Source organism: Alosa alosa, chromosome 22 (genome assembly GCF_017589495.1).
Source record: "Alosa alosa isolate M-15738 ecotype Scorff River chromosome 22, AALO_Geno_1.1, whole genome shotgun sequence".
NCBI lineage: Eukaryota > Metazoa > Chordata > Actinopteri > Clupeiformes > Clupeidae > Alosa > Alosa alosa.
The window spans coordinates 7,683,421-7,703,731 of NC_063210.1; the positions used below are offsets into that span (position 1 = coordinate 7,683,421).

A 20,311-nucleotide genomic window follows, 5' to 3' on the forward strand; every position below is an offset into this window, starting at 1 on the left:
GTGTGCTCTTTAAATGGGTTGTATCATTGACTGGTATAATTTGTTTATATTCAAGTGGTTAGTCTTTCATAGTTTCACCAAAGTTGTGTGTCAAGAAGGCCTCTTACGAAACAGAAAATAATACAGGGTGCTCTAGACTTCCAGTATGCCACCATTCTGAACAAGGCACTTGAAACCCTGAAATGCTCTAGGGGCCATGTCCTTGTAATTGGAATAATTATCTGGACCAGATATGTAATAGTTTTTACAGTGGAAAGATATTGAAGTCTTTCTACTTGAACCAGTGATGAGTTTAAATGTAATTTGCTAACATGAAAAGCATTAGAAGCCTCAGTGACTGCAATTAGGCTCCTCACACAACTGTAAAATACAGTATACTTTAAGAAAATCATTATTGAAGGAAAGATGAAAATTGTTGGCAAGCATGCGTTAAATGTGGACAAATCAAATGTAAAATGTTCATCCAATGAGCAAGTGTAAGTAAAATGGATGTAAGTAGATTATGGATTATCAGTCCACTACTCCTGTTGGGAAGCCTATTAAATGTCATTCATGCCTCCTGTGCCTTGAGTCTTAATCACACAAAGACTTAAGGGGGAAAGCCAGCCACTTCTACCAGTTTGGAGCTCAAAGCCCTCAGATGGATACGTGCTCTCTACCACTGGACTCCCGTCTCTCCGGTCTGACAGTTGACAGGGCTGGTGTTGGTTACTGTCAAGTGGGAGGCCCATATGTTGCATCATTTCCTGTCTGTGGCCAATGATTGTTTTAACCAATCTGTCAAGACACTAACATTTAAAGTAGTACACCAGAGCATTGTAAGAGAATTCATGGCTACAAGAATATTGAGGGCTGTCATCTTAATAATGGTTACAGATTTAGATTGAGTGATTAAAGCTGCTGTACCAAAAGCAAATTGTTATATGCTTTTGACATTTGAAGTTTCAGGTCCAAACCAAAGGCAGTCTAGCGCCACCAATGGGTCAAAGTTGACATTGCATTCATGCACTTAACTTTTGAACCGTATGTCCAATTTCGAACATCGTATAGTTGGAATATAGGTATAGTTGAAATCCTTGGATGAGGCCGAACTCAACGCACCCCATGACGTTAATATCCGCCATGTTGGACCATCCGCCATATTGAATTTCATCAAAAACACTTACAAGTTTTCACGGGTCACAAAGTTTCTCTGATTTTCACGAAACTTGGCGCAGATTATCTTCAGACCATGACTCACAAATGCATTGCTTTTTGGACCCATATTCAAAACCTATTGCCCATGATGACCAATCAAGTTTGGCAGCAAAGCCAAAGTGAAGTGATATCTCAGCAAGGCTTTTTTCACGTATCAAAACCAAACTCGGTACATGGGCTCAGGACCCAATTAGGAGGAGGCTCATTAAATTTGATGACCTTTGACCACTAGGAGGGCGTGGGCTTATATTTCAGCAAATGCTTTCACGTATCGAAACCAAACTTAGTATATGGACTTGGGACCTCATCCTGAGGGCACAGAATAAATTTGGTGACCTTCAACCACTAGGGGCTAGAGTAACAGAAGATTAGCTTATATCTCAGTAATGCTTTCACATATCGAAACCAAACTTGGTTCATGGACTCGGGACCACATCCTGAGGACACAAAATAGTTTTAGCGACCTTTGACCACTAGGGGTGCTATAATTTGCAACACTTTATCGTATCGACACCAAACTTGGTACGTGGACTCGGGACCACATCCTGAAGATGCACAATCAATTTAGTAACCTTTGGGGGGTTAACTGAGTGTGTGTATAATGTAACAATATTGCGTTGCCATGACAACTTCTGCTCAACTGTTTGGACCCCTCATTGCTGCTTGCAGCTATATTTTTAATGTTTAAATTGTGTGAAGGACAACCCAAGCTTATATTATGTTATTATATGGCTTTAGTGTCATATACCTTATTGTCTTATTGTATTTTATTATTATTATTATTATTATTATTATTATTATTATTATTATTATTATTGTGCCTAAAATAAAGTACCTGTAAATGTGCCTTAAAAATAAAGTTGACTTGACTTTAGGATAAAGTTGCAGAGAACATAACATTTCCAATATGGTCCCACTTTACCCACGTTGACCATATTAAATCTGTTCACTGTTAATTTTTAACTATTGTATTGTCTTTATTTGTAAGTCACTTTTGACAAAAGCGTCTGCTAAATAATGTAATCATAACCATAACCATGTGAATATGATTGTGTGAATATGTGAGTCAGATTACCAGATAAATACATAATTCCATGGAATGTTCTCAAATTCCACTCTCAGCATCTGTCTGTCATTTCTGTCACAGAGGCAGCTTAGCAACATTGTGATGTCTTAGAACATACAGCTACTAAACAATTCTAAACTGCAATTCTTGGTCACTCTTTCTTATGTTGTCCTAGAAGTTGGTTGATTGTTGATTTTATGGTAGCCTGATATAATGTGGATGTTCTGGTTTCTGACCTGCTGCATTGCAGCACGGCAGAAGAGGGATGATGGTTCAGCTGCCATTAAGAAAAAGGTCAAGAAATACAAAATGTGGGAGCTGAATCTCGAATTGTTCAATTTGGGTGTCCACCTTGATGAGGACAGTTCCAGCAATGAAAAGAAAAGCAGAAAGAAGATGAAGCATGCACTCCAGAAGCGTCTCATTAGTGAGCTGCTGAAGATACACGTGGACAGAGCCAACAAGAGGGCTAAAGAACTTCTCATGAGTAACCCAGATGTTATGACCCTGAATGTGTTGAATTATGGGAATGCTTCACTGGAGAGCAAACTGGAACAGATGGAGAATGATAACAAGAAAATGGAAGGTGATGGACAGAGTGTTCTTCACACCCTTATGGACAACGTTGAGAAAAACAACGACAACACTGATGGACATCACATTATCCTGGAAGAAGTGGAGAGCACTCTGAGTGAGTAGAAGTGCAGATAGGCCAGTAGAACAAAAGATCAAAACACAAAAGTGACTTTTTGACGTAATCATAAACATTGAGGAAGAGTACTACATCATTCATGTCATTTTTTCCAGATCTGACTCTGATTTCTGCTGAGCACTTGAATAATGAAACTGGGAACAAATTGCCAAAGAATGGTATGTACCAGATATTCATTTACAAGGGAACAACTTGATTGAAATTAAACCCTTTAGTTTGTGTTTTTCTGACTAACTTTCCTCTGTAATGTACAGATGTAAACAGCATCACAGCGAAAGTCAGCACAGGGAAAGGTGACAACGCAGATTTCAACATGGCAAATGACAAAGTGTGAAAAAGTGCTTAGCCCTTGGACTGGAGACAGGAGGGAGGACAGGAAATCCCTTTTTGGCGTCTGGTTCTTCTGTTGTTTTTTAAATTTATTTTTATTTTATGCCCCTTCTGGCAAAAGCTCTTCAGTAAAAGTTGAATTGAACCTACTGTTTATGTCTCCTTCAATAACTTCACTTTGATGCGTACTGTTAAAATGTACAATGAACATCTGCCCACTATAATACTCTTCTGGCCAAATTTGTCAAGTAAGCTTGCATGAAACTAGAGGCCACAATTCAAAGACAGATTGCAGGCTACTTAAGCATTAGCAGGACTATAACTTAAAAGTATAACAATAGACTGATGAATTTATGAAGAAAGCTTCTGATTGTAAGACAACTATCAATTCCACAATGCTCCAGGCAGGCACTAAAGTAGGCCTATAGCTCAAATATCGTTTTTCTTTTTTCTCTCGAACAGAGTCTAATCTGTTTTACCATGACTTTAAATCATGATTATTGAAAAGTCAACCATCTGCTACTGAAACACTGGAATTAAAGGGGCCTTTAATTGAGACTGAACCCAACCAATATTAGATCCAGTGTCATGAGTTATTTACATGGCTAACAAAATACCAGGACAGTTTACACGAGTCTGTAGCCTGCGTGTGCCATACCTTTACTAGAGCAGTTTCAGTCCTTCAGTCTGACTGACTGCAGGTTGTCATAGTTGCTAACATGCAGTCTTTCAAAATACAAAGATGTTGTAAGCAAGTAATGTGAGACGTTCTCAGCAGCATTTAGTTAATTAACGACATATTAGCCTATCAAGTGCAATTCCTCTTGGCTGGCACATTCTAAACGTCAACTCTGTGGGGGTGATGTGACGTCTATACTACAACCAATCCGAAATCCCCTTATGGGCCAGCGAACACAAGGCGGTAATCTGTTTTATGCCGCTGTCCTTTCAGAACCACAACGCCTGGTCAACGATGTAGAAGTGCTGCCGAAGAGCGGTCTTTGACAACGACGAGAAAACCTTTTTGCTGCTCATTTTGCACCGATTAACGAGTTTCTATTTGTGATCCATTCTGTCAGTGTTACAGAAAATTAAACTCTTAAATGTGAAGTTATAATGATACTGAGAAGACTTTAAACGGAAAAGGATTCAGAGAAGTGACTTGCTGACATTTTTTTAAATCTCTTTTTCCATTATGAATAGCTTCCAGTTAGGAGTAATATGTCTTTACGCGTTGGCTTTTGGAAGGCTTGCTTATGGTCAAGCGGAGAAAGGTGAACGTTTTCTGTGTACTGTTATACCCATCGGGTCTGACAGTTGCCCGGTTCCACCGGAGCCGTTACAGACATCCTCGGCTCAAGAAGAGGAGCTGCGAAACACCGTAATGCAGCTCCGTGAAACCATACTTCAGCAGAAAGAAACCATCGTCAACCACCTGGGCACCATAAAGGAGTTGACATCTAAACTAACTCTTTGCGAGTCCGCTTCCGATGACTCCGGTTCATGGAGGAAAATCAAGCAGGACACGATGGACGATGTCCCTAGGGATCCTAATGACACCGTTTACAATTTGGGAAAGACCATGCAAACTCTTAAAGACCGCCTTGAGAATTTAGAGGTAGGACATGATATTCTCATGTTGGTATACAATTGGCCAAAAATCATAGAGTAACATTACATAATTTCTTAGGCTAATCTTTATTTCTCATGCAGACAAAACCAACACCTGTCACAGGAATGCAGACCTGTTTATTTTAGTGGTTTGGTGTAGGCGTCGGAGATTTGTGGGGATCATCCCACACTAAGTCTATCTATATCCATTCCTTGACCTCTCTGGCATAGCCTAGGCCTTCCAATAGGAAGTTTTCAATACACATAGGAAGAGGTCAACATGTAAATAACATTGACTATATAGAACTAGAAGTTCTATATCAAACAGTCCAATAAAGACAAAAGACAGTCAGTAAGCAGACATCAAGAAAAGAGGCGTGTGTAGAGAATGATTGCACCTAATTTATAGATATGCTACATTGCTTAAAAAATGTTTCCTGTAATGAATGACACTTGGTACTGTATGTCTCCTTCCCAAAGCAACAGCAGATGAGAGCCAATGTGTCCGGGGCCTCCTTCCCCAACGAGCTGCGTGACTTGCTGCAGAGTCGCCTAGGTGACCTGGAGAGTCAGCTTCTGAAGAAAGTGAACGAGCTGGAAGAGGAGAAGTCGCAGCTGTACAACGAGACAACGGCCCATCGGCAGCAGACGGAGAACACCCTGAGCGCTCTGATGAACCGGATCAAAGAGCTGGAGAAAGGTAGCCACGGCGCCCCTGCTGCCAGCCACTCTGCCCTTTAATTACAGACGTGCTCAGTCATTTCCTCCACACAGCAGCCATTTCACTTCACACACCGTCCACATACCCACCCTCCATATTGACTCACCCAGTCTCCCTCTCTCTCTCTCTCTCTCTCTCTCTCTCTCTCTCTCTCTCTCTCTCTCTCTCACTCACTCACTTTCTCACACTCACTCTCTGTAATCATTTTTAGGTACTTCCCTTACACAGACAACTAAATGAAGGTCTTCTATATCTCATCACACACACACACACACACACACACACACACACACACACACACACACACACACACGTGCATACATCTGCATGATTACTCATTTAATCATTGTAATATTTATTCATTCCACCTTTACACATACTAACTCACTCTTTCTTTTACACATTTGTCCATTGTCATATTTATTCACTCTCACCCTCCCCCTCCCCTCTCCCTCCATCTTCACTCTCCTGCCCTTTGACCCTGTGGACTCATTCTCCTTTTCAAATAGCTGTGTCTGTTGTTCCTGAGGTGTGATAACAACAATTCTCACTCATTTCGCTTCAGGCAACAATGGCTTCCGTTCCCCCGAGAATTTCAAGCTGTCCCTCCCCCTACGCACTAACTACCTGTTCGGCCGCGTGAAGAAGAGCCTACCTGAGATGTATGCCTTCACAGTCTGCATGTGGCTCAAGTCCAGCTCCTCACCTGGCATTGGGACCCCCTTCTCCTACGGGGTACCAGGACAGGCCAATGAGATCGTCCTCATCGAGTGGGGCAACAACCCTATCGAACTCCTCATCAATGATAAGGTATGTCAGCATGCATCAGTGTTCAGGTACTGTGCCTGAATTCAGTCATAGCTTGGTCGTTTAAGATTTGAAAATAGGCAATATGCCTTTAGACCTATGACATCTTCAAAAACATGTCGAATAACCTCAGGCACAGAGGTTATTCGACATAACCGCTTTAACCCCTGAGAGAGAACTGAGGCTTACCTGTGGCTCTGTGATGATTCACGATTTCCGTTGTTTGGGATTCAGTTCTGCGCCACAGTTTGTCCCATTTGCTGAGGGGCATCTCCCAAAATGCTAAGGCTAATCCTATTGCTGAGTGTTTCTGACAACACAAAGTACACAGAGTAGGAGTCCGCTTCTGCCTCTCTAATCACGTCCTCACACCCTCATGTCAGAGCCTGTTTTTAACTGATTTCAAACACACACATCTGCCTAATGTTTGCTACTTTCGCAAAAAAAAGAAACCCCTTAATAAGTAATTGCCAAATTAATTATATTCAATTAACTTGTTTATCAGTTAATTTGTTTTTTGATACATTTAGTTGAAGAAAGCCTTTATAACAACACAATATTGTTGTCTAAAACATGCTTTTAGACCAACAAAGTTATCTAAAAGAGAACAATGCTTTACAATATTAGTGTTAGAAATAACCCAATTATTGCTTTATTTTTCTGCCTGGCAGTGATCTGTATGGGATGTATGACAGTGGCAGAGGGACACCTGCCTGTGGTGATCCAGTCGATGGCATTTCTGTAATGGCTCTGATGGGAGGCCATTTAGACTCTGCCTCTGGGTTTCTTCTCTGCAAACTCAATATCAATCATGCCTCACCAAGATCCAAGCCCAGGCTGGAAATGAACTTACTCGCTGGGACACTGAACAATATTAAACCAGTATGGCAACAATCAATACAAACTGCCTTACGTAAACACCTCCAGTCGAGTGTTTACCAAAGGCTTCATAGAGTTGCAGTAATATCAAAGATCCTTGATTACTGCTCCGCTTCATCCCTCATGGAATTTTCAGCTCTAATTATAGAATTCGTCTTCATATATCAACAGCCTTAAATCATCAAATATTTCTAAACTGTACAAAGTGCTGCTAGTCATGGAGACGTGATACAAAGTCTATTTCTGCCAAAGATCCTTATTACCAGCTCTGATAGCACCTTCTCTGATTGTGCTGTAATTAAGCAACATGACACAAGTGAGAGTTGGATTGGGAAAGGCTGTGATTTGGCTGGAGACACAAGACTGCTTATCCAGGCCGAAATGAATAAGTCGGTTGACTGGATCTAACAGTTGTATGAACAACTGTTCCATAAAATAATGATCACACACAAGCATTGACACAAAAGTGATCACAAAGCATATAAAATGGAACATGTGAAAAAATGTAAAATGTAAAAAATATGAACTAAAGTGACGTGGAAGATTCCTTTCAAAGGCACATCACATGGTATAGTCTCTAGTGTCTTCTCTCCTTTGGACCACAGTGCTTCATCAGTGTCACAGCTGATGTCACTTCCTAGAGATCAAAGTAAGAGGAAACTGTTCACTGTCCTTTAGGGAAAGCGGCTTAGCGGAATCACAGATATCACCCTGACCTTTCCTCTTGCACAAACACACCGCTCATTGTGCAGAGGGTTTGGGAAGACTGTGACTGTATAGGTGTAAAATGTGTATTATCCAACTAGATGTTCAAATGGCATGTTATGGTCGAGGTTACAAGTTCGTACACACACAGTTGTAGTGGTTTTTACTTGAACTGCACCAGCCTTGAACAAAATGAAAGTTGAAGTATGGTGTTTGCTCAATACATTAATGTTGCAGAATTTTTTTGAGTGAGAACATTTCAAATAATACATTAAAGGGAATAGGGGAAAACTGCATAGAATCTTTTCAAGAGTATCTGTTCAGTGCATTTGTTCAAGAATCCCAAAATGTGAAGCTACAGCTCTGGAAAAAAATAAGAGACCACTGCACATTTTTCTGATGTCATCCTACGGTTGCTGAGTGACATTCGAATGAGTTGACGGTCATATTCAAATTTGCAGTGGTCTCTTAATTTTGAATATGACCGTAAACTCGAATTCGAATGTCACTTAGCAACCGTAGGATGACATCAGAAAAATGGGCTGTAGTTTCTTATTTTCTTTCCAGAGCTGTATGTGTTCTACTACATCTTTTTGTAGCGATTAAAAGATAGTCATAGCCATGCTATCAAATCCCTATCATGTACATAATGATACAGTAGACCTTAAATTATGTCCATGGTTCTCTCCTGACATGCTTCTCTTGACTCCATCCATTCCTTCTCATGCCGTGCTGTGTTGACTCCAGGTGGCCCGGCTGCCCTTGTCGGTGAATGATGGGAGGTGGCACCACATCTGCATCACCTGGACCACCAGAGACGGCCTGTGGGAGGCCTACCAGGATGGGCAGAGAGTGGGCACTGGGGAGAACCTGGCCCCCTGGCACCCCATCAAGCCGGACGGAGTCATCATCTTGGGCCAGGAACAGGTGAGAGCATCAACAGAAGAGTTCAGATGCCAAACCCTCTAAATCTGTCTGAGCACTCTTCTTTTAAATGAGCACTGTTTCTATCAGGCTCCTATGGTTTTTGCCTACAAATCAACATTTCAGACCAGGAAGAGTGTGGTATTTCGCCGGTTTTGAAGAGAAATGATTTGATCAACGTAAACTATGTGTGAAGAGCATTCACTCACCATCGTTCGTTATCTCATTTTTGACGGAGGTGGCGTTTAGAGGCCTTTTGCATCTGAACTCTTCCCGTTCTCATGTGAAGTAGTGTTGCTCTGTGAATGTGGAAGACCTTCAAAAAAGCCTATGAGTGAGGCATGGGTCAGGTGTGAGCCTGAAGCTGTCCTTGAGCACACTGCAGTATTCACCACTTGAGTTGTCATGTGGAGCAGTGTTGCAGGGCACAAAGAATGTGCGGTGACATGGATTGTAATTGTGCACTGTAATGAGCTTTACTGTACTATTTCTCACTGTTTCTCTGTACAAGCCAATAAGGTAAAATGTTGTGTACCTGACAAGTTTTGGCTACCTTGCCTCTGTAGCCTTCATCAGAGCTTTACTGTAGCTTAAGGACACTCAGTGGGTGGCACTGATAACAAACAAGTCGTAACGTGTTGATAGTTCCCGTGGCAGCGGGATGTCCAGCAGATTGAGACGGTCATCCTCTTTGATGGAGCAGACAACATTTAGGGTTGAGTAGTAGTAGCACCCAGCGTATCTTCCTAAGAGGCAAAGATTAAAAAGAGTCTGTTGTTGTCTTAACGAGGCCTGTCGTTTATGGCCTCAACAGGACATCGTGGGCGGCCGCTTCGACGCCACCCAGGCCTTTGTGGGCGAGCTGAGTCACTTCAACATCTGGGACCGTGTCCTGCGGCCCCAGGACGTGCTGGGCATGGCCAACTGCACCAGCTACATGCCGGGCAACATGGTGGCCTGGGTCGACAGCGATGTGGAGGTGTTCGGTGGAGCCACCAAATCCCCCGCCGAGCTGTGTGAGGACCGGCTCTTCAGTTCGTAGAGGGCTGACACACATAGATATTAAACTGGGTGACTAACCATTCAGACGACATCTATTGAATTATGAAGCAAATGTTTTTATGTCTCGATTGTTTATATGTCTGTCGGAGGCTTTGGCAGGTCCTGGGGGGCTGGCCCAAAATTTTTTTTGTAAATATTTTTTTTTGCCATTTACAAATCATTTATTTATTTATTTAGGACTTTAATTTCAACATCTGCAAATACACAAATGGAAATGACCCATGCATAATGTTGCTATTTTAATGTCAACTAAAAATAGTTTAGGGTTGGGCATCACACGCTGTGGTGGCTGTCGGCAGATTTGTCACGAAACGTGTTTGCTTGTCTCGTGGGTCAAAGGCTGGCAGATTAAACAGAACAGGAATTAGAGCCAAGATGGGGTTGTCTGAGGCCAGTACCCAAGGCTTAGTGTGAAAGCAGGGTGACAAATCAATTAAACTGAAATATGCCTGAGGCCAGAGTAAACACCAGTCCACCAGCATGTCTCTCCAGAAATTCGATTGTGTTATTAAGATGAGAGAAAATTGTGAACCTTTGTTTTTGATACTGTTGTCAATGCTGAAATGTTGAATGTAAATTTTTTGATAACTAACATCAAGAGTTGACCATTACAAGGCACTCTGATTAGGAATGTGACACCAGGGAACCTCTTTGGCAGGAGCCGATAGGAGGACACGGGGTGGTATGTTGTGTCCTTAAAAGATTAACTTCCAAAACCTGTGCACTTGACAGAGTAAACCAAGTGTGCTGCAGTGTGCACAGGATGTTCCTTAATGTTCAATTCGGCCACAATGGTGGTCAGTCTCACAGACCCAGAATCCTCTCAGAATGAAACCCATAACAAGCACCTGTGTGGTGGCGCACGGCTGATATATTATTCAGGGTTGGTGGCATTGGTAAGAGCAGATACATACATACATAGTAAGCAGGTGAATGTAAAATAATGAGGATATTGAAAAGTCAACCCTGAGTTCATATTTGCAGTGTGCTCTGGCTGGTGGGCTGCTCCTCTTCCCAAACATGGCAACTTTACCACTACTAATCTCTGTGCATACTGTTCTTTGTTTTGTACCTGGTTTGTATTTAGATTTACACTTCATTTGTGTTTAATTTCCTCTTAATTGTGTTCTTTGTGTATTTAGAGAAGTCCGTCATTTGTTCAAGCCCCATGTCAGTCTCATACGTGTTGTTTCATTGAAATGCCTTCTTAGACATTTAAGTGCCAAGGGTACTATTCACACAGGTGGAACTGACTTACCAGCCCAGCTAAACAATGGTACAATGGTAAAATGGTAAAATTGATTTATTATTGATTTATTTTGTATATTGAGGACTTGCTGTGTCTTTTATCCATCTTAGAATGTTTTTATTGTTTGTCTTGAAATGCTTTTGTGATTTGTGGCAAAAGTAAAAAAAAAAGTTTACCACATGAACTTTGCATCCAGTTTGAATTACAAAAGCGTGTTCTCTTAAAGGTTCCGTCTACCCATATCATGCCTTTGCCAATGGATGAAATTGTAAAATCAGATAAATAAAACAATATCTTCATCTAAGTTGTTCTGTTTCCCTTTTTATACTATTATATACTTTTACCATAACTGTGATAAGCCTTTATACTTTGTAATACTTCACAGATCTTGATTTCCATTTGTTTCATCTGCACCACTGATCTATAAAGAATTCTTTATAGATCAGTGATCTGCACTCACTATCATATTGCACATGCATGGGTCCTGAGGCACGGTGATGCTGGTCCCCTGTGGTCTCTGAGGTGGGGAGCATTCGGGAGCACAGTGAAGGGCAGGTGGTGTCCAGAGTATTAGCTGTGATTAGAGGATGAGGGCAGCTCAGTGCCGCCCGAGGGCTACGTCACACCCGAGAATGAGGACAGCTCACCCGAGGGCTACTTCACACCCGAGGCCTACGGTGTTCAAAAGAGCAACGTGTGTCTCTAGTCAGATGACAACACGAGATCAAAGTTGCTCAGATCAAAAAGGAATATGGATGACCAAGGTGAGGTGCACTGCACTCACTGTATGATGATGTTTGGGTTGGTGTTTTGACAGAATACAAATAGCACACTGCCTGAAAACACTAAACATTGAGAAGTACATAACCAAATATAATGCTGATATTTTCTCCAAAAATATTATAGTACAATATTATAGCATTAGTTTATCACCATAAATAGACAGAATAAATCTCACATGTATAAAACATTGAAAGGATAGGCAGAATTAAAAGGTCACCACATCCGATTGCCAGACTTTTGCCATGTGCCATGGGAGCACCTTTTTTGCTAGTGGACAATCTGTTTTGCTGAATTTTACGCAAATCAGGGCCAGTCTCATACTCCCTTCAGAGTCCTGAAAGGACAGAGAGAAAGAGAGAGAGAGAGAGAGAGAGAGAGATTTCCTTTTTCAAGAGCAAGAATGCAGCTAAATAGTGGCAAAGACAGAAATCATAAACACTACATTGAGTACCTGTTACCTGAGTACCTGTTGCTAACTGGCTGCATAAATGTATAATTTAGTGTAGATACACAGACATTACTTTGATGAAGAATTTGGACGGAACAGATGGAACTTCTGCCAACAGTGGAGCTACTTCTCTGATACCTAGGAGAAAAGGGGGTATGGTTTTTCAGGGGGGTAACCCACTTGTGTCAGAGATAGAATATTATACTCTATGGACAATAAATAAACCTATAAACAGCCACATGTACAGAGCCAATACGAGCACTTCCACAAGAGACTCAATCCCTCAAAACCCAACAAAGACAAGACCTTCATGCTCCTGAGCTGTCATATCTAGCACAAACACTAGATTATTTTTTCCATTAACATAGTGGATAGTTTTATATAAGGAAAGATAATAACCAACCACTTGACCCTGAATAAAAATGATGATAAAATAAAATCATAAAGTATTTATTTCCTTTTGAGTGAGCAGTGAGCACTATTCAAGTTTAAAGATCTGTTAATCAAATCGACTGCTGCTGCTGCTGCTTCATTTGTAACTCTGCATGCATGTGAATGGGGTCACAAAAGAGGCACGGACATCGGCACTAGCCCACTCCAGCTTCCAGCTCAAGGACACCATCCCTACTGTTGCCCAGCATCGGGCATCATCCATCCACTTCACCCCACAAACACATTTTTGCACCGTCTCCAGCCACCGTTCATTCATCTCACCCTTTAGCATGCTCTCGGCAAATGTCATCTCTCCTTAGAAAGGTCAAACATGCTCGGGGAGGAAGAAGCAACAACAAAAAGTAGGCAAGTAAAATAAATAAATAAATAATAATAAAAAAGCGACAACAAAAGGTAAGCAAGTAAAATACAAAAATAAATCAATAAAGAAACAAACAAACAGCTGAGGCTAATTCACATGTAAAAGCCTTTGAGGGAAAATTGACTCTTGAAAAACTAATTAGCAAGACTCTTCCACCTCACTGCACAAGGACAGTCTCAGTGGGGCTCTCTCTTCACAATGTGTGCTTTTCCATGAAATATTCTCCTTCATAAAATCCGATTGTGGGCTTTTCAAGGCCAGAGAACACAATGCTCACAGCTTCTCTTCCCGGTAGTCTGTAGCTGGTGTATACCAATGCATATAAAGATAAGCCCTTAACACATGATACATTTACATGGGCACATCGGCAAATGATCTTGAAAGTTTGCATTAAAGGACAGCCCACAGTATATCAACATAGCCGTACACTGGTTTTAAGTCACTAATCTACCTTTTTTATTGATTTACTTTTACTCAAAGTCCTATTGAAGAATTAGAAATGACTTTTGCTGACATGTCATGTTTATAGTGACATGACTTTGAAACCTATTCTCCAGAGAGAGAGCCATTGCGCAGACAAGTATTGTTCATTTAATAAATGAATAACTAGTTTTACATATTTAGAAGTATCCACAAGGCAGACTAAAACATGTAAAAACAAGTTATATCCAAACCATGTTAACAGCCAGGAAGGGATTTTTTTCATGAAAGTATAATTTTGGATCAGAGATGAGTTTTTATGGAAAAATCGATGTCTGGACACTGAACATTGAGGAAGGTTAACTTTCAAAACATTTCTCAGTCTCATCTAAACCTTATAATTCAATATCAAACAGAAATGAGACAACTTGGTCCTTTAAGGCCACACATGGATAAAAAACAAACAAACGAATAGTCTAACTAATTCTAAAGAGTGAGTTGTGTAGTGAGCAGAAGCTGTGTAGAAGCTCAACTATTTCACTACAAACACACATAGATGTGTACATAAAGTAGAGTCAATAAAATATCTATCTATCTATACACTCATAAGTAAGTGTATTTAGACCACCAGGCCATAGTTGATTAACTTGTGATTTGTTAGGGATTAGACATCCTATGTTTGTCTGAAGAAGAGTGACTTATAGAAAACCTTTGATTGGTTTGATGTAACATCATTAGAGGGTTTTTCTAAATCTCTAATTTTTAGCAAACCTGTCCAGATTACAAAGCTGACATAGATAATAAATAAAGGGTAGGAGAGACGAAAGTTTAGACGTATGTATTTATTTTTTGTTTGTTTGGTTGCTTGAATGTTTATCCTGGATGAAAATGGATGGAGTGGCGCTCAGAGTGCTGCTAGATGGAGTAGCGTGCCCCTGAAGCGCAGAGGAGAGGATGGTCTTCTTTCCTCTGTGAGGGGGGAGGAGATGGGACGGCACCATCCTTGGTTTTCATTTCCAGGCACGTGTAGGTTGAGGCCTTTATCGACACCTGAGGAGCACAAACCAGACACTGCTGAGATCTCTATTCTAATGTAGCAGTAAAACCAGACATTCTGTGTTGCTATAGTCATTTCTGGATGAATTGTTGGTTCTATTTTGTCAATACACATATATGATGAGTATTTTGAACACAGTACATTTTATTGATGCAGAATATTGATACATACAGTAAAGTAATTTTTTGTGTCTAAAGAGTTTTAAAGGCAAAGTAAATGTGACACATTTATCTTCTGTAGATATATATTGTGGCTCAGATTAAGCCAGAAATGATTTCTGTCCATTTACAAGTTGCTCCAGGAGCACAGAATGTATGGGGTGTAATTTGATTGGCCATTGGTGTAATTTGATTGACCACTCAAATATCAACCTTTAGGCAGAATCGCACACTCTACACTGAAGCCATGAGATTTTCTCCTCTGTACTGAATCATGTTATCCATATGCTTGTCATTTGTGCACAACAGTACATTTCTCACCAGAAATAAACTGAATTATTATTTCAGGGACTCAAAACGTAATCAAAATATTCCAAATCCTCAACAAAAACATAAATAAACATAATATATATTTCATCTGCTGCTTAACCCAGCTTAATGCCAAAATAAGTTACAAAACAACTCTTTTCCCCAGCCAGGTTGCAATGCCATATCAAGACTACCCCCTGCTGGCCAAAGTAATAAACTGTCAGTCTCTATATATAACTCTGGAAATTACTGTATTTAAACCATCTCAATAATGATATCTTCTATAACTTGCAGTCATTGGCACAGTTTGTGTACTGTACCTCTGATTTCTTCTTGATGCCTCTCAGATGTTGTGGACAACACACAGAGACGCTGATGAGGATGAGGATGGCCAGAATGACTACGGTACAGGGCAGGATGAAGAGCAGGTGACTGGTAGCTGTCCCAAGCACGCAAAATAGAAATGTTCACATGAATAGGATAAAATAATAAAAATGTTGACATTACCTTAAAGTTTCCATAGCTTACTTACATGCTTTATAGTTAGCAGTACATGCCAAATGAACTAATGATCATGTACACAAAATGTACTGATATATTTTCCATAATGGTAGCTAAATTATTAGTTATCTGTGTACAACTCAAGACAAATACTTCCATTATTAATGTGTATGTGTAACTTTTATATATCCCATATAGGGATACCTGGAATCACACAGGTCAATGAGTCTATCTAATGATAGAGGTCTGGTGAATCACTGAAATTACTACTCCATATCTACCATGTGAAGACGAAGAAGAAACAGAGAAGTAAGGGGGGTGAAGACTCACGGCCACTTTGGACATGGATGCTGTGCGAGATATGAAGCATGCTGACGTCATTCTGAGCACTGATCTCCAAACAGTGGGTGCCCACAGAAGAGAAGGTGAAGTTCAGCGTGAGGTGGTTGTCATAGAGCTCCATCATACTACACTCAGTCACATGGGAGGAGAGACAGTCAGGCAGGATCCGCCAGCAAATCCATTTGGGAAGGCTTCCCACATGACAGGGGACACAACAAAGCTTAGTTACTAAATCAGGCCAGAGAAACCACAGCACAGAACACAGAAATAGCACTGTGCTTCACTTATGAAAGCACTTGGAAGATTTTTTTTTTTAATTTACACATCAAATGATTTTATAACCAACTAATTCTGGCATGTGCTAAGGTGTGAAACAGGCAGATGTTATACAACTGATAGCTCAACGTTTTTTTTTTTACAAACCTTCCACCAACAAGTAGAGTCAGACTGCTGTTTTGGTCCACACTATAACTTGCTGGTCCATTAAACTTAATGCTTTTAATGGCATCTGCATGAAGAACCAACCCATACTTGGTTAGTGAGCAGTTTTTCTTGCTCCTTAATCACACTGAAACAAGCTATAATTCAAATTTAAAAGAATGTATGGTATGGTCAAAATGAGATGAGAAGGTCTATAGCTTACTGCATACTTACCCAGGACCTGTATATCTTTAGTGAACCTGCTACTAACTCTTGAGTGTTTTCCACTTGCCCCGACTCTCAACTTCAGAGTGTAGTTTCCAGGTACTTTGTAACTGCAGTGCACAAGCGGGTCCCGTCCAGTGACAGATTCCCTGTAATGGATGTTTTAAAAACACGTAGGCCTACATCAAAATGAATGAACACAGCGGCTATTCATTTTGGAAATGTTGGTCATGAAAAAAGCTCTTACCCATTGCCCAGATCCCAGGTGTATGTGAGCCTGGCAGAATCGGGAGTATGCCAGGGTGACGTGTACTCAAAGAGTACATCAGTCGGAATGTCGGTAGCTAATACACCATTTTTTCGCAGGAGTGTTAAATCGCCTTCCATCTGGCGAATTATGAGTTTCCCGGTAATATTTGCCTCTGAGAGTACAGAAGAAACCAAACTGGTGATTTGATTTTTGTATTAAATGTGTGAGAAGAATTATTTAAAGTCCTACCTGAGGCATGGATCAACTGGTTGAGTTCATCTGCTGCTTCAAGAATGGGGGGAAAGACAATGAAGGAGACCACAAGGCAGCCCAAAATGTGTTGAATTCTGAAGGAGAGTCAGACAAACAACTTAACTATAATTAGTGGTAACCATTATGAAAGACATAACAGAAGAAAATGTAACAACTTTATGAAAATGTTTGCCTTTACTTACCGATACATAAGACCTTTTTGTGTTGCATCATAAAGCGCACTGAGGAACTTGTAGTGAAAAACACAGAGGTTCAGACCATACACCACACAGGTGATTTCATGGTTCATTTTTTCCTGCTGAGGGCTTGAAATTATTTCCACGAGTCTATGACAACTGAACTCAAAGAAGCTATAGTCTATTATTAATGTGGAGCTAGAGCTCAGGTCATCATGTCAAGCACACATTTTTGATATGACTTAGGAAAGTTATGCATGTGGGCTCTAGACTATCATTTCATTATTTGGGTTATATAAATAAATGTAACATAAACATAGCCTAGGTTACTGTAAATATAAACATGAAATTAAAGTTGTGTAAGCAAATGCAATGTGCACAAAGCATCGCAAGGTGGCGGTATTGCTCCGTCTTAAATGGTGTGTAGCTATGACAACATCCTGGAGACAACAAACTCAGTTTTCAGCATGACGTTGTTGTCATCAACTCGTTTTCAGATTTCAGACAAGTTAAACCAATAAACTTTACAAAGAAGAAGCATCCACTTTACATTCCGAAATGGATTTGAAGAAGGCAATTATGGTATTGTTGAAATACGACAGGTTGGCTTTCAAACATGGTAGCCTAACTTGAATCTAACGTTAGTTGAGTTCGACATTTCACCAAAGATGATGCGTGTCACCCTAGCTAAGATGACACATTTATTGTTAACAAGTTCATTTGAACTGTTACTGCTTTGTTCTTCAGCTGACCTTTGACTGAGGAACGAGATGTAGCTTACAATGACAATCATTAATTGAAATGAATAGCCTACCGTTGACTTCAGTTGTTTATTTTTGCAGGAGCCTCGTTCTCTGAAGGCCAGAATCTTAATGTGGCGAGTGCCTTTATCTTCTTCCCTGAGTTATTTATAACCACTAACATTATGCTTGTATTCTGAATTAGTTTTCTGTCTCTTTGTCCATAAAGGGCGGATGCAACTTTCAAAGACATGGAAGACATCAACAAGGCCACTTCCACAGAAGATCTGGAAAAGTTAAGACCACTACATGAAAGTTATCACTTAAGTTAAAAACACCATCATCTGTTGACAGCCATCCCTGCAAAATCTTCCATTATATTGTCTCGTAGGGTTCTGAGTTCAGTGTTTCGAATCGACTCAACTGATCCAAAGCAAAGAGTCCTGCTGGAGCTTTATATAAATGCAGTATTGTTCTGCAGAGGAAAGAAGCTCAACAGGGAACAGACTTCTACTCTGCTGTCCATATTCAAAAGAGTACATCAGGCCAACACTGGTAGTGTGTCAGTTTTATATCTAGAAATGTATGTCTTTCTCTACATGTATGCAAAATGCATTGTTGGTGAAGTTCTGATGGCCTTGCTATTCCAATGAAGTATATTCTACTTTTTTCCAGACACACCTCTCAATAATGCAGAACAGTGTTTCAACTACTGCAGTGAACTCTTGCTATGTCATTCTGTGCGGGTGCGTAGGATTTATTTTCATGAATGACATTATTCAACTGTGTTTATCATTGTTAGACATGATCCAGTTTTTGAATAATTTACTGTACATTAGCATACACGATACCCTGTTCAAATTTACCCGAGTCCCCACTAACCTGTTCTTTTCTCTCAGAAGCTCTGCTTTAACTTGAAACCTGTCTTCCCATAGAGACCTCCTTTCAGCATCGGTCTCTACAACCTGAATCAGATGACAGATATCTTGAAGTACTTCACAAACACCTATATGAGACATTATACATTATATAAGTATATCTTCACCCCTCAGGTACTCTTTCCTCTCAGTTGCACATTTTCAAAACATGACCTGTCATTTAGCCTTTGATATTCTAGGCTAAATCCATTATCTCCATTGCAGATGTTTTTAGACCTTACTCTTACTTACTCTGGACCAGCAGGGGACATAGATCCTAAAATTGGAAGCCCTCCAGGTATAATTACATTTAAATTTAAATTTCTTCTGTAGGCCTACTCACCGAAGTCTTGGATTGTCCAGGTTATAACTATGATTTGGTAACTTTGTCCATGTGTGTTTCTGAAGAGAGTCAGGAGGGGGAGAATGGCAGTACTGGTGTGAATATTGAGGGAAATGAAAGTGGCACAGATGACAAGAAAACAACTGACATAAACAGCACACAGCCTGTTGATAATGAACAAAAAGACACAGAACTGGCCCTGGACAAAACAGGTGATTCACCCAGTGTTCATATTGAATGCACTTGATGATTGATGCCACTTTTTCCCTTTTTGTTGTTGTTTGACAGAGATTCACATACTATTGGCATGTGTTTTTATTTTATTATTTTCATGTTTGTTTTTTTACATTTATGTTGAACTAATGTCACTTTTTTTTGTCATGAGAGAATGATGGGGTTTAAAAGCTGAGGTATTTTTAGCTGAGCTTGATGTTAAGCTTGTCCCTTCTCAAGGTGCTGCTAAAAAGCTGGAGCTTCAGAGCCTGGTCCAGCAGGAGGTGAAGAGGGAGATGCAGCTTGTCAGCGGTCACTTGGAGCAGCGTCTGAAGGAGAGCACCGCCCAGCTCAACACTATCCTCAGCTCCCTGGAGACAAACGTCCAGACCAAAAAGTGATACACGCCCGCCGTCATGATGTTACTTCAGCCTCAATAGAGTCTGTCTATGTCTCCCTCAACTGAATTTAACTCATGAGTATACTTTAGTGTCGACCATATATTTACACTTTAAGACGTTGATGTTCAGCCTCAGCAACACACTTTTAGAAATATGATGAATCCCCACACAGAAACAGAGAAAAAGGTCTTTAAAGATTATTGTATATATTTGTTCACTCTAAAACCAGCTCTTATGCGATGAATGTAATTATTATAT

The 20,311-nt window shown here is 40.4% G+C and overlaps 4 protein-coding genes across 8 annotated transcripts; 3 read left to right on the top strand and 1 right to left on the bottom strand.

Moving 5' to 3' along the window:
- Positions 1-2,409: 2,409 nt before the first annotated feature.
- Positions 2,410-3,455, top strand: LOC125287691. The gene is made up of 3 exons (XM_048233662.1): positions 2,410-2,954; positions 3,071-3,133; positions 3,230-3,455. Exons 1-3 carry the CDS (start codon positions 2,477-2,479, stop codon positions 3,307-3,309), a joined length of 621 nt encoding a protein of 206 aa, XP_048089619.1. The 5' UTR covers positions 2,410-2,476; the 3' UTR covers positions 3,310-3,455.
- An 803-nt stretch (positions 3,456-4,258) lies between these two features.
- nptx2b (neuronal pentraxin IIb) lies at positions 4,259-11,562 on the top strand. 2 transcript variants are annotated; one of them, XM_048233643.1, is made up of 5 exons: positions 4,259-4,923; positions 5,397-5,616; positions 6,203-6,447; positions 8,776-8,955; positions 9,743-11,562. In XM_048233643.1, exons 1-5 carry the CDS (start codon positions 4,501-4,503, stop codon positions 9,992-9,994), a joined length of 1,320 nt encoding a protein of 439 aa, XP_048089600.1. In that variant the 5' UTR covers positions 4,259-4,500; the 3' UTR covers positions 9,995-11,562. The 2 variants fall into 2 exon arrangements, with proteins under 2 accessions (XP_048089600.1, XP_048089601.1); XM_048233644.1 differs by having other exon boundaries at positions 9,767-11,562.
- Positions 11,563-14,571: 3,009 nt separating this feature from the next.
- tmem130 (transmembrane protein 130) lies at positions 14,572-17,661 on the bottom strand. Of its 3 annotated transcripts, none has more exons than XM_048233650.1 (8): positions 17,446-17,661; positions 17,240-17,337; positions 16,988-17,162; positions 16,750-16,889; positions 16,519-16,603; positions 16,084-16,220; positions 15,573-15,691; positions 14,572-14,778 (listed from the first exon to the last, which is right to left on the bottom strand). In XM_048233650.1, the coding sequence occupies exons 1-8, from the start codon at positions 17,550-17,552 to the stop codon at positions 14,644-14,646; spliced, it is 996 nt and encodes a 331-aa protein (XP_048089607.1). In that variant the 5' UTR covers positions 17,553-17,661; the 3' UTR covers positions 14,572-14,643. The 3 variants fall into 3 exon arrangements, with proteins under 3 accessions (XP_048089607.1, XP_048089606.1, XP_048089608.1); XM_048233649.1 differs by having other exon boundaries at positions 16,084-16,286; XM_048233651.1 differs by lacking the exons at positions 17,240-17,337; positions 17,446-17,661 and having other exon boundaries at positions 16,084-16,286; positions 16,988-17,223.
- A 223-nt stretch (positions 17,662-17,884) lies between these two features.
- Positions 17,885-20,119, top strand: ccdc189 (coiled-coil domain containing 189). 2 transcript variants are annotated; one of them, XM_048233656.1, is made up of 9 exons: positions 17,885-18,041; positions 18,282-18,316; positions 18,409-18,474; positions 18,571-18,734; positions 18,855-18,925; positions 19,115-19,231; positions 19,322-19,394; positions 19,505-19,651; positions 19,893-20,119. In XM_048233656.1, the coding sequence occupies exons 2-9, from the start codon at positions 18,312-18,314 to the stop codon at positions 20,051-20,053; spliced, it is 804 nt and encodes a 267-aa protein (XP_048089613.1). In that variant the 5' UTR covers positions 17,885-18,041; positions 18,282-18,311; the 3' UTR covers positions 20,054-20,119. The 2 variants fall into 2 exon arrangements, with proteins under 2 accessions (XP_048089613.1, XP_048089612.1); XM_048233655.1 differs by having other exon boundaries at positions 17,885-18,021.
- Positions 20,120-20,311: the final 192 nt, after the last annotated feature.